Source organism: Ochotona curzoniae, unplaced genomic scaffold (assembly GCF_017591425.1).
Source record: "Ochotona curzoniae isolate NIBS_2020 unplaced genomic scaffold, NIBS_Ocur_1.0 contig_1302, whole genome shotgun sequence".
Classification (NCBI taxonomy): Eukaryota; Metazoa; Chordata; class Mammalia; order Lagomorpha; family Ochotonidae; genus Ochotona; species Ochotona curzoniae.
Window position 1 is genome coordinate 1760305 of NW_024465035.1, and position 11093 is coordinate 1771397.

The 11093-nt window shown below is 54.0% G+C and overlaps 1 protein-coding gene across 1 annotated transcript; it reads right to left on the reverse strand.

The window, feature by feature from the left end:
• Nucleotides 1-1020: 1020 nt before the first annotated feature.
• On the reverse strand, nucleotides 1021-7376 carry MRAS (muscle RAS oncogene homolog). Its single transcript, XM_041004355.1, has 5 exons — nucleotides 7171-7376; nucleotides 4467-4620; nucleotides 2705-2804; nucleotides 2039-2118; nucleotides 1021-1502 (listed from the first exon to the last, which is right to left on the reverse strand). The coding sequence occupies exons 1-5, from the start codon at nucleotides 7361-7363 to the stop codon at nucleotides 1403-1405; spliced, it is 627 nt and encodes a 208-aa protein (XP_040860289.1). The 5' UTR covers nucleotides 7364-7376; the 3' UTR covers nucleotides 1021-1402.
• Between the last annotated feature and the right edge of the window lie 3717 nt (nucleotides 7377-11093).

Sequence of the window (11093 nt, forward strand, 5' to 3'; positions counted from 1 at the left end):
ACTGGGAAGGGTCCGGGCACTTGGCAAACAGCTGGGCACTCGTTTTCATTGGGTTCTTTCTCCTCAGAGTGGCCAGGCTGCCTGCTGGGCACGGGTGCTCCAGTTTAGTGACCTGATGTGTACACGAGCTATGCCACCTGCCTTTAGGAGTTGTACTGGGGATGGCTACCCTCCGCCCTTCCCATGCCCGACTGCTCGCACCAGCAGCTGAGATGGACACGGGCAGGGACTGAGCTAGCTGGGAGTGGGGGAGGGGATATTCCGTGGGAACAGGCAGGGGACCACGCTGGCTCACCCTTTCTTTCTGTTGTGGGGACAGAGAACAGGCAAGATCCAAGAGGCTCATCAAATGTGTGCGTAAAAAGGCAACTCCATGCTTAGCCTTCCAGTTCTAGAAGGGGTGTGCTCACGGAGCGTCCTTCCGGAGGTGGGAGGAGCTCTGCCCGATGCCCTCCGGGATGTCAGTGGAGACGCAGGCTGGGCTGAGACTGGGCAGAGAGCGGTCTCCTGGCCTGTGTGCGACTGATTAGGGAGATGGGAGAACGCAGGACGAGACCAGGCGTGGACAGCCAGGGCCCACTCCCAAGCGTGGGAACACAGAGCCGATCCTACACCTTCTGGCAATTCAGCACACGCTCTTGCAAAGCCGATCAAACCCTTTAACAGCTTCTGGACGACGAAAACTCCTTTTAGAACCGACATACTCACACCAGCCACTCCCCTGGGCCACCTAACACCTGCTCTGGCACCTGCAGCCTCTTTGTCTGCAGCAGGTCTGGGCCAGGACCAGGGTCAGCTTCCTCCACCTGGCCCCCAGGCTGGACCTGGCAGCCCAGAGCCTACGGAAACAGCTCCCACCAACGTGGGTCCTCTAAACCACTCCGCTTCCAGACCGACTTGCATTTTGGCACTGCTACGAACACTCCGCTGACGAAACACTCTTCCAGACATGGGATTGGGGGCTGGAGCGGGCTTGGCAACAGTGGGCACAGACCCCTTGAATAAAAGAGCAATCATGAAAATAATTCAAAAATCTATGAGAGACACACCCAAGCTCAGACACTGAGGACAGGGTGGTGGCGAGGGAAGCAGCCCGCGCTCGCCTGCTCTGCCCGTCACAGCTGCGTGGACTCTCCCACACCGAGCCAACGACGCGCAGGTGAGAAGGGAAGCCTAGGAGAGGGAGCAGCGAGCCGGCACACCCAGGGCCAGGGGAGCAGCCCTCTGCAGGCCTTCCCAGCCAGGCCGGCCCTGCCGGCTCCCGGCCCTCCCTTCCTGTGCTGCTGGGGCCTCGGGCCCAGGGTGCTGGTTAGAGATGGTGTTCAGTACAGTTAGGCTGTGGAGGGGTCCTGTGGACTGGCCGGGTCACGACTGATCACTGCGCCCCCGGGTCTCAGGCCCATCACAGAATCGCGCACTGCAGTTTGTGGGCGCCAGTGGCCCGGTCTCCCCGCCACTTCGTTTTCTTCTTCTTCTTCTGGCTTTTTTCCGGAATCTGTTGCCTTTTGGAACAATGAAGGAAATAGAAGTCAGGGTGGGCGTCGCTTTGCCCTGCTGCCCCTCCCCCTTACTGCTGACCTTGACGCCTGAGCAGCCATGGGACCACGGGGGCTGGGCATGGGCTCTGGGGGGTTGCTGAGCGGGCTGCAGGGGGAGGGGGTGGGTGGGTGAGATGGGCGGCTTCTCTCAAGCGCAAACGAGGAGGAAAAGGTGAATTACATTGCTAACACTGAGCTGTGGCTGCTTCCGTTCAGGTCCTTGGTGACACTGGGTTACACGGCTCGCTGCCCCGTCACTGCTGTGTTTCTGGGCAGGTAACCAGCAGGTCATCTGGGCGCACAGCACTCCCATGCCTTCTGTTGGCTCTCCCTAGTCTACAGCTGGCTCCTGAACGTCACAGGTCCCACAAGCCAGCAGGTGCAGGAGTCCTAACTGGGGCAGAGTTCACCTCAGCCGGCAGGCTGCACTCCACTGGCCTCGGCCGCAGGGTCCGGCAGCCTCGGGCCCTTGCTAAGGAGTAGGAGTGGGGGGCTCTCACCTGATTACTCTAACAAGGTCATGGAAGGCTTTGTCCACGTTGAGAGGGGGGTCCTTGGCGCTGGTCTCTATGTACGGAATCTGGAAGGCACAGCTCGTCTTGGGTAACTAGCACTGAGAGCGTCAGTTCTCAGAGGGCCAAGCCCCCACCCCCGCAAGGGCCCCTGGCGCCCAGCCTCTGCTGCTCCCGCTCGCTGGGGCTGGGGAGCTTAGCCGACGGTTTTGCCAAACCCCGCTTGCTCCTTAGTCAGATACACCCCTGCACACACCCTACATGACTGACACAGCTCTGACCCCCACCCTGCACACACCCCTACATGACTGACGCAGCCCTGACCCCCCTGCACACACCCCTACATGACTGACACAGTCCTGACCCCCACCCCTGCACACACCCCTACATCACTGACATAGCCCTGACCCTCCCTGCACACACACACCTACATGACTCTGATGCAGCCCTGACCCCCACCCCTGCACACACCCCTACATGACTGACGCAGTTCTGACCCCCCCTGCACACACCCCTACATGACTGACACAGCTCTGACCCCCACCCCTGCACACACACACACTCCTACATGACTGACACAGCTCTGACCCCCACCCCTGTACACACCCCTACATGACTGACGCAGCCCTCACCCCTGCACACACACACACCTACATTGTGTTTGGCTGCCATCTCTTTTCCTTGGTCCCCGGTGATTTTCCTCAAGTGCATCAGATCCACCTTGTTGGCCACGAGGATCATCGGGAATGACTCCCTAGGAAATACAGGAACAGCCACTCCATGAAGTCGGCCTGGTCACGGGGCCCTCCTTCCTCTTCCCTTCCCAGAAAGGCGTAAGGACCCTGGTTTGGGGAGGGGCCTGGGGCTGCTGGCCGTGGAGGTCATTCGAGGTGGGTACGGGCTCCTGACTTGGTCCCACCCTGCCATTGCATTGATGTAACAAACCAGGCAGGACTGCCAGGGCCACCAGCTGTGGCTGGTGAGGCAGATGGGTCCCACATATGGCTGGCACGGCTTCAATGCAGTGGCTCCCAGGAGAGGGTGTGTGGGACTATGAGCCCTGAAGGTCAATATTGTCCCAAAGGAAAGCCAACGCCAGTCTAGGGGATCTTTGGAGCACAGGGTATTTATGCTGGCATAGGGCATCAAGCTATAACCAGCAGTCCCAACATCCCATACTGGTGTGGGTTCGAGTCTCAGCCACTCCACTTCCAATCTAGCTGTCTGCTTATGGCCTGGGAGAGCAATGGAGGATGGCCTAAGGCTTGACCGCCTGCCCCAATGTGGGAGACCTGGAAGAAGCTTCTGGCTTTTGGACCAGCCCTACCTACTCTAGCCATTGTAGCCGTCCGGGGAGTGAGCCATCAGATGGAAGATCTCTCTCTGGGTAATACTGTCTTTCAAATAAAAATAAATCTTACAAAAATTGCAATCTGATGGATGAAAATGGACACTTTATTATATTTTCCTTCTCTTCTCCTAACCAATAAAGAACCTGTCCACGTTCCCATGTTCCAGTCTCTTTCAGAGCTGAGTGTGTGTGTGTGTGCGCGTGCGCGGACCCCTCTACTTGGTAAAAGTAAGAACACTGGGCTTTCAGATCTGGTTTTAACTGGAATTTTTCATTCTGATTGAGACTTGTTCAGTTTGCCACTTTCCATCATAATTTCTTTCTATTTTCCTTAAGTTGCATTTTTGAGGTCCAATTTACTAGCCACTTGGAGCCCTTAACTATGGGTTTTAAAAATCTCAGAGTTGGGCCCAGTGCAATGGCTCAGTGGCTAAATCCTCGATCTCCAAGCACCAGGATCCCATATGGGTGCTGGCCTGTGTCCCGGCTGCTCCACTTCCCATCCAGCTCCCCGGTGTGGCCTGGGAAAGCAGCAGAGGATGGCCCAAAGCCTTAGGATCTTGCATAAGCATGGGAGACCTGGAAGAAGCTGCTGGCTCCTGGTTTTGGACAGGCTGAGCTCCAGATGTTGAGGCCACTTGGGGAGTGAACCAGTTGACAGAAGAGCTTTCTGTCTCTCCCGCTCTCTTAAATCTGACTTTCAATAAATCTATATTTTTGTGAGGAAAAAAAAAACCCCTCAGCCTTGTGTGTGATAGGGCTGAGTGTAATGCAGCGTGGAGAGAATGTGGTAAACTGCATCCTGGAAAACAGTGTTTCTGTGAGGGCGGGGCGGAAGCCGAGCCCTGCAAGCCTGAGGAGCAGCCTGGCACGGGGAGAGGACCTGGGCACACAGGAATGAACAGGAGGTCAGCGCAGGGAGAAAATTTAGCGCTGCCCCTCTGCCCCTCTGCCCCTCTGCCCCTCTGCCTGCAGCTTTCTCCTGGAAACCACAGAAAGAAAAGGGGAGACAGCAGAGAACGCACAGCTCCTCGAGCCCCTACCTGAGTGAGCAGGGGCCCTCACCTGTCCTTGACACGGAGGATGAGCTGGTGGAAGCGGTCCACGTGCTCAAAGCTGGCCTTGTCTGTGACGGAGAAGACGATGAGGAAGCCGTCCCCTGTGCGCATGTACTGCTCCCGCATGGCGCTGAACTCCTCCTGCCCGGCCGTGTCCAGCACTGGGGAGGAACGAAGCCTTGCTCAGGGGATGTCACCAGCGCTGGGGCCCTGCCGCTGCTGCTGCCCCCTGCTGGCTGAATACGAGCTGTTCCCGCAGGAAAGCTCCTGAGACGGATCGTGGCTACATGCAGATGGTGACATAAAAATACATTTGGAAGAAGACACCCAAGGACGCATATAGCACAGCCGCTAGAACAGAAACAAAACCCCAAACTTCCCAATCAATGGGAGAAAAAAACAGAACACACCAAATGGGACAAAGCTAACAAAGACAAAAATAAACCTAAAAAATATAAGGAGTAGGATAAAAAGTAAACATAAAATAAGATGGTCGAACGAATGCTATGACTAACCACAATAAGTGCAAACAGGTTAAATTCATCTATTTGAAGCAATATTTAAGTTTAAAATCCATCTGTGTGCTACGAACAGAAGACACACATATAAAGCAAAAGGACATAGGAAGGATGAAAACAGAAAAATGAAAACAAGAGTATGCCAGACGCATACTAGCCGAAAGAAGAAAAGGCAGTTATAGAGCAGAAGCCAAATCATTGCACAGGGAAAGGTCTGTGCAGCACGGCCCATGAGGAATCCTAAGCATCTGTCTGTATGGAAAAGGAACCTTTAGAAACACAGAAATCGGCAAATCCCACAGCTGCCGTGAGCCGTCTTAGCAGAACCCAGCAATGACCTCCCTTTAAACAACGCAACGTGAAATTCGTTTTGAGAGGCAGCTCGGACGTCACCGCCAACAGTGAACAAACATTGTTTAAATACACGTGAAACAGTCACGAAAACTGCCTACAGGGCAGGCTTTTAACAAAAGTTCCGACAAGTCCTAAAAAGTGAAAATCACAAAACTGAGGGGAAGTGCCTTCCAGAGCGTGCTGGAAAACAACGCCAAGCGTGTGCGGCAGCTCAGCCCTGGCGGCTCAGCCCTGGCCTGGCAGCTCAGCCCTGGCGGCTCAGCCCTGGCAGCAGCCGGCGTCTGGGAAACAAACCAACACACGGACAGCTCTGTTTCTCTGCGTCTTAGCTAAACGAGTAGAGATTTTACAAATATGTTTATATTTTCATATGCTAGCAGACTACTGAAAACTGGAATTGTAAAAAATCATTTACAATAACATCAATACAGATGTAGGTAAAAAACAATCTGACGAAACACAGAAAAAGACCTATGCACTTAAAACTACGAAATAAAGAATCTGATGAGAAAATGAGACTGAGATGAATGGTGACGCATGTGCATGGGCTAAAAGGTTTAACATTGCTAGGATATCAATTCTCAAACTGCTCCACAGTCAATAGAATCCCACTCAAAATCTAGACTTTCAGAATTTGACTCTAAAATTCCGATGGAAATACCCGGGATCCAGACTAGCCAAAACATAACAACAACCGAAAAGTAGTCCAGCTGGCGATTGGATGCCCCCGACTCCAGGGCTTACTGTAAAGCTACAGCTCCCGGCACAGTGATACTGAAGACACAACTGAACCCAGCAAGAATCCACGCACAGGCTGGTTTTCAGCAAATTCAGATGACCAAGAGTGCAACCCACTCAACAGATCGTGCTGGAGTAACGGCATCCCATTCATAGGAAAATGAGCTGTGTTCCCGGCCTCACGCCAAATCCAAGAATTCGTGCAGGGTTGATCATAAAACTAAATGTAAAACCCTAAAACAAGTTCACTTCTAGAAAACCCCGTGCTGCGGTCAGGGCAAGGTTCTAACCAGGCAGGGGGAGCTGTGGTTCCCGGCACGGCCTGCAGGGGGTGCCGGAACAGAACTTGTGAATCAGCCCAGGGCAGGCTCCCTGGTGATGCTGACGCTGCTAGCTGGCTCCCACGCGTGGAGAACTACTCATCTAAACTTAACTAACATCCGGAGGCAGAGCCAAGAGTCTCCTCACAGGACATTTACTGAATAAATGTTTAAGAAATCAGCACCTGGCACAGTAGCCCAGTGCCTAAAGTCCTCCTCACCTTGCACATGCCAGGATCCCATATGGGTACTGGTTTGTGTCCTGCTGGCCCCACTTTCCAGACAGCTCCCTGTCTGTGGCCTGGGAAAGCAGTCAAGGACAGCTCAAAGCCTTGGGACCCTGAAACCACGTGGGAGTCCAGTAAGAGGCTCCTGGCTCCTGGCTTCGGATCTGCTCAGCTCTGGCTGTTGCAGCTACCTGGGGAGTGAATCAGCGGATGGAGGATCTTCCTCTCTGTCTTTCCTCCTCTCTGTATATCCGACTTTCCAATAAAAATTTAAAAATTTAGAAAGAAATCATTTGTTTCTCCCCTACATTTTTTTTTCTAAGCTGGAGACATCTGTAACTGGTAATCAGCCTGTGACCAGCAAGAAGAAACAAACACGAGCTCCCTGAATTGGCACAATTCTGGGCTGCCTCTTGGTTAGACGGAGTTTGGTCCCCACAAAGCTTTCAAGCCCTCGACAGAGGAAACCACACACAGCCTCCCCCCACCCACCCCACAGCAGCGATGGCGAGCGGACCTTCTCCCGCACGCGGGAAGCCCGCGGCCGCTCTCACCGTCCAGGATGGCCCACTGGTTGTCGATCTCCGTGTGCTTCAGGTAGGAGTCCTCAATGGTGGGGTCGTAGTCGGGCACAAAGATCTTCTGGAAAAACTGGATGGTGAGGGCACTCTTGCCCACGCCTCCGTCCCCCACCACCACCAGCTTGTAGGTGGGGAGGTTGTCGCTGGGGACGGCGCTGGTGGCCATGCTGCTGGCCGCTCACACCTAGGGACAAAAGCACACGGCGTGAGGCGTGGGGGAGCTGTGCATTTTCATGGATTTTCCCACTTAAAAAAAATTTGTACTTACTTCAAAGGCAGAGACAGAGATCTTCCAATCCCATGGTTCATTTACCAAATACCTACAACAGTCAGGGCTGAGCCAGGCAGTAGCCAGGAGCCAGGAACTTCCTCCAAGTCTCTTATGTGAACGGCAGGGACTCAGTCCCCTGAGCCATCCCCTGTGCAATGGAGCAGCTGGGACCCCAAGCAGCACCTGTGACCCCTGCACCAGGCGGCCTGCCTCTCCTCCCTTCTTACCCAGTCCGGAATACTCCCAAGGAAACACTAAGGCCCATCACCCAGAAACACTTAATTTTTTTTGTTTTGTTTTTAAAGATTTATTTATTTTTATTACAAAGTCAGATATACCGAGAGGAGGAGAGACAGAGAGGAAGATCTTCCTTCCGATGATTCACTCCCCAAGTGACCGCAACAGCCGGTGCAGCGCCGATCTGAAGCCAGGAGCCAGGAACCTCTTTCAGGTCTCCCACATGGGTGCAGGATCCCAAGGCTTTGGGCTGTCCTCCACTGCTTTCCCAGGCCACAAACAGGGAGCTGGATGGGAAGAGGAGCTGCCAGGATTAGAACTGGTGCCCATATGGGATCCCGGCGCGTTCAAGGCGAGGACTTTAGCTTCTAGGCCACGCTGCCGGGCCGGAGACACTTAGTGTTAAACTTATATGTTCAACCATATTTTATGCTTTAAATATATATATATATATATTTGTGTATTTGAAAATGCAGTGACAGAATGGGCAGGGAGGGGGGATCTTCCACCTGCTGGACTGAGTCAGATCAAGGCCAGCAGCAGGAACAGGTCTAGGTCTTCTTCATGGGTGGCAGGGCTCACATTCGTGGCCCCTTGCGCATCCCAGGTACATCAGCAGGAAACTGGCCGAGAGTCAAAGCAGCACTCTGATGAGGGTCGTGGGAGTCTCCATGTGCCACGGAGCCTGCCTTTGTCATTCACTGAACACCAGCTACGTGTCAGGGTGTTCTTGGGCACACAGAACCACCAGTTGTCCTTAACCAGTACAGCCAAAAATCAAAGACACTGGTCTGGGGCCCAGCATGATGGCTCAGTGGCTAAATCCTCACCTTGCACATGCCGGGATCCCATATGGGTGCCAGTTCCTGTCCTGGCTGCTCCATTTCCCATCCAGCTCCCTGCTTGTGGTCTGGGAAAGCAGTCGAGGACGGCCCAAAGCCTTGGGACCCTGCACCCTCATGGGAGACCCAGAAGAAACTCCTGGCTCCTGGTTTTGGATTGGCTTAGCTCTGGCTGTTGCAGCCACTTGGGGAGTGAATCAGTGGATGGAAGATTTTCCTTTCTTTCTCCGTCTCTCTGCAAATCTGCGTTTCCAATAAAAATAATCAATATATATATATGCATATTTTTAAAAGGAAAAGACACTAGCCCGTTGCCAAACCACCCTTCTCTGAGCAGAGGTGACACAAGGGTCGGCCCTTTATATGGAGTCCCCTCCGCCTGGAGCACCCCTCGCGGGTTAGGGTGCTCTGTTTGGAAAGAGCTGAGGCTTAAACTTACAAATGAGGAAGGGCCTGAAGTTGGGTCCAAGTTTACCAAGAGCCTTGGCGTTGCTCATGCTGTTGGCTCGGTAACCACACTCCGAGAACTGTCAATACAAACTCATTTAGACTAAACTAGAGGCACAATGCCAGATGCAGGAACCAGAGGGACCATGACAGCTTACGACATCTGAGTCCAGGGACCCGAGGCCCCACCAGAATTCAAAATCCCATAGCCGGCCTCCTTGCATCTCCTTTTTCCTCATGCACAAATCATGCTGGGCTCTTAGGGCATCTGGTCAACCCTGCTTTAGTCAAGGACCAGGTGGGCACTGTATTTTGAGTCCAGCTAAGGCAGTGGATCTTAATCAAAGGCAGTTTTGCCTCCCTACCACCCATCCAGGGATATCTGCAATGTACGGAATATTCTGGGTTATCAAAAGTGAGTGGGCATTATTGGCTGAGTTGGAGCTAGGAGACAGCCAAATTGCCTCCATTGTTCTGAAAATGTCTCCCACTGCCAGGTGTGGTGACGAGGCTACAGGGAGCAGGCAAGGGGTACCCAGGACACCAGGACCTGCCTCGAGGCTGGAAGCCCAGGCGTCTTGGGAGGCCCAGGAGTGCAGCAAAGCAGCAAGCGCTGGTGGGGAAGACACAGGGAGGAAGGCCGACAAAGAACCACATAGGGCTGCTGTCTGGGTGCCCTGCCACAGGGAGAAGCCACAGCGCCTGCTACAGGGTCTCCCTGGTTACCCGAAGTGCCCACACTGCACCAGGAGCAAAAGCTGTACTATGACTGTGTGGACCTGGAGCGGGAGGTGCACATGTGCCCGGGGACCCTGGGGCCACCCAGCACACTCGGCCACTGCCTGGGAAGGCTGCTGGCCTGAGCACTGCGGGCTCCTTCCAGTTCAGGCGCAGCATGAGGTCATTCTTACGGTTACTTTCACAGAGTGGGTCACGTGGCCACGCTGGTTTACACGGGGCTCCAGGCCAGAATCACCACAGAGGATCTCCACCACAGTGGCCCTTGTCCTGGCACTGGGGACTTGTCCACGTTGCACAGTGGACTCATCAGGCCAGCACCCTAGGATGTATCTTCTCTCGATGGCCAGAGGCAAGACCCAGGCCTCAGGCTGTGACAGGAGTCACCACAGGACACCATGCTGGCCAGCAGGTGGCTGGAGCAAACCGCTCACGTGCACAACCACCTGTCATATTCTCTCCAGCTCCTCGCCAGAACACACCTTTGAGAACATCCTAGAAGGCTGGGTTGTGCGTGGGCCCCTTGAGCTGGCAGGCTGGAAGGAGGTGGGATATTCCTTAACATTTTGGCTCTTCACGTCTGTGCTGGCACCTTCCTGTCCATGAGTTCAGGGACCGAACTTCCACAGCCTTGGTATTTGACTTATAAGATGGGGTCCCCTACGGGTCAGCATTGTGGCCAGTGGGCTAAGCTGCTGCCTAAGACACTGACATCTCATAGGAGCACCAGTTCGATAAAATAAATCCTCCATAAAATAAAACCTAATGGGATTGGTTAAAAGATCCTACTTTGCAGGCCTGCTCTAAGCCTGCAAGAAAACGATGGAATCTGCCCAGGCCACAGCGGGTGCCCAGACTCCTTCTCTCTCCTTGTGCCCTGGAGTGCCACGATTCATTTCTGCTCCATTGCAAACTCTCACGGCCAACTCAGCTCTTTCCTAGCCGGATGAAACAGGCCAGTGTGCCCCCATGCTCTGCCACCCCCATCATATCCCCAGCTCAGCACTTCTCTGGAAAATAGCTCCATGGCTCCAGGCACCCACCACCACCCACCAAGGTTTGCAGCAGCAGCCACTTGCTTGCTAACAGAGGCAGAAGAGCTGGTTCCCATGGCAACGCTGCTCCCACAGCCCCACCCAGACTACAGTTTCAAACCATTGCTCATACTGGAAACTTCTTCCTAAGGAGCAGTACTGCGTCCTCGATGATTTTAATAACATGTGTGTGAAAGCCTCAGGCACGCGCCTCTGTGTGCGGAGAGCCGCTTGTTGGACTGCTGCCTCCTGCTCTGTTCCCGGGCTAGTGCCACGTGGCAGACTTGCTTCCCTTAGCAGATAGTGAGTTCCGTGGGGTCAAGAGTT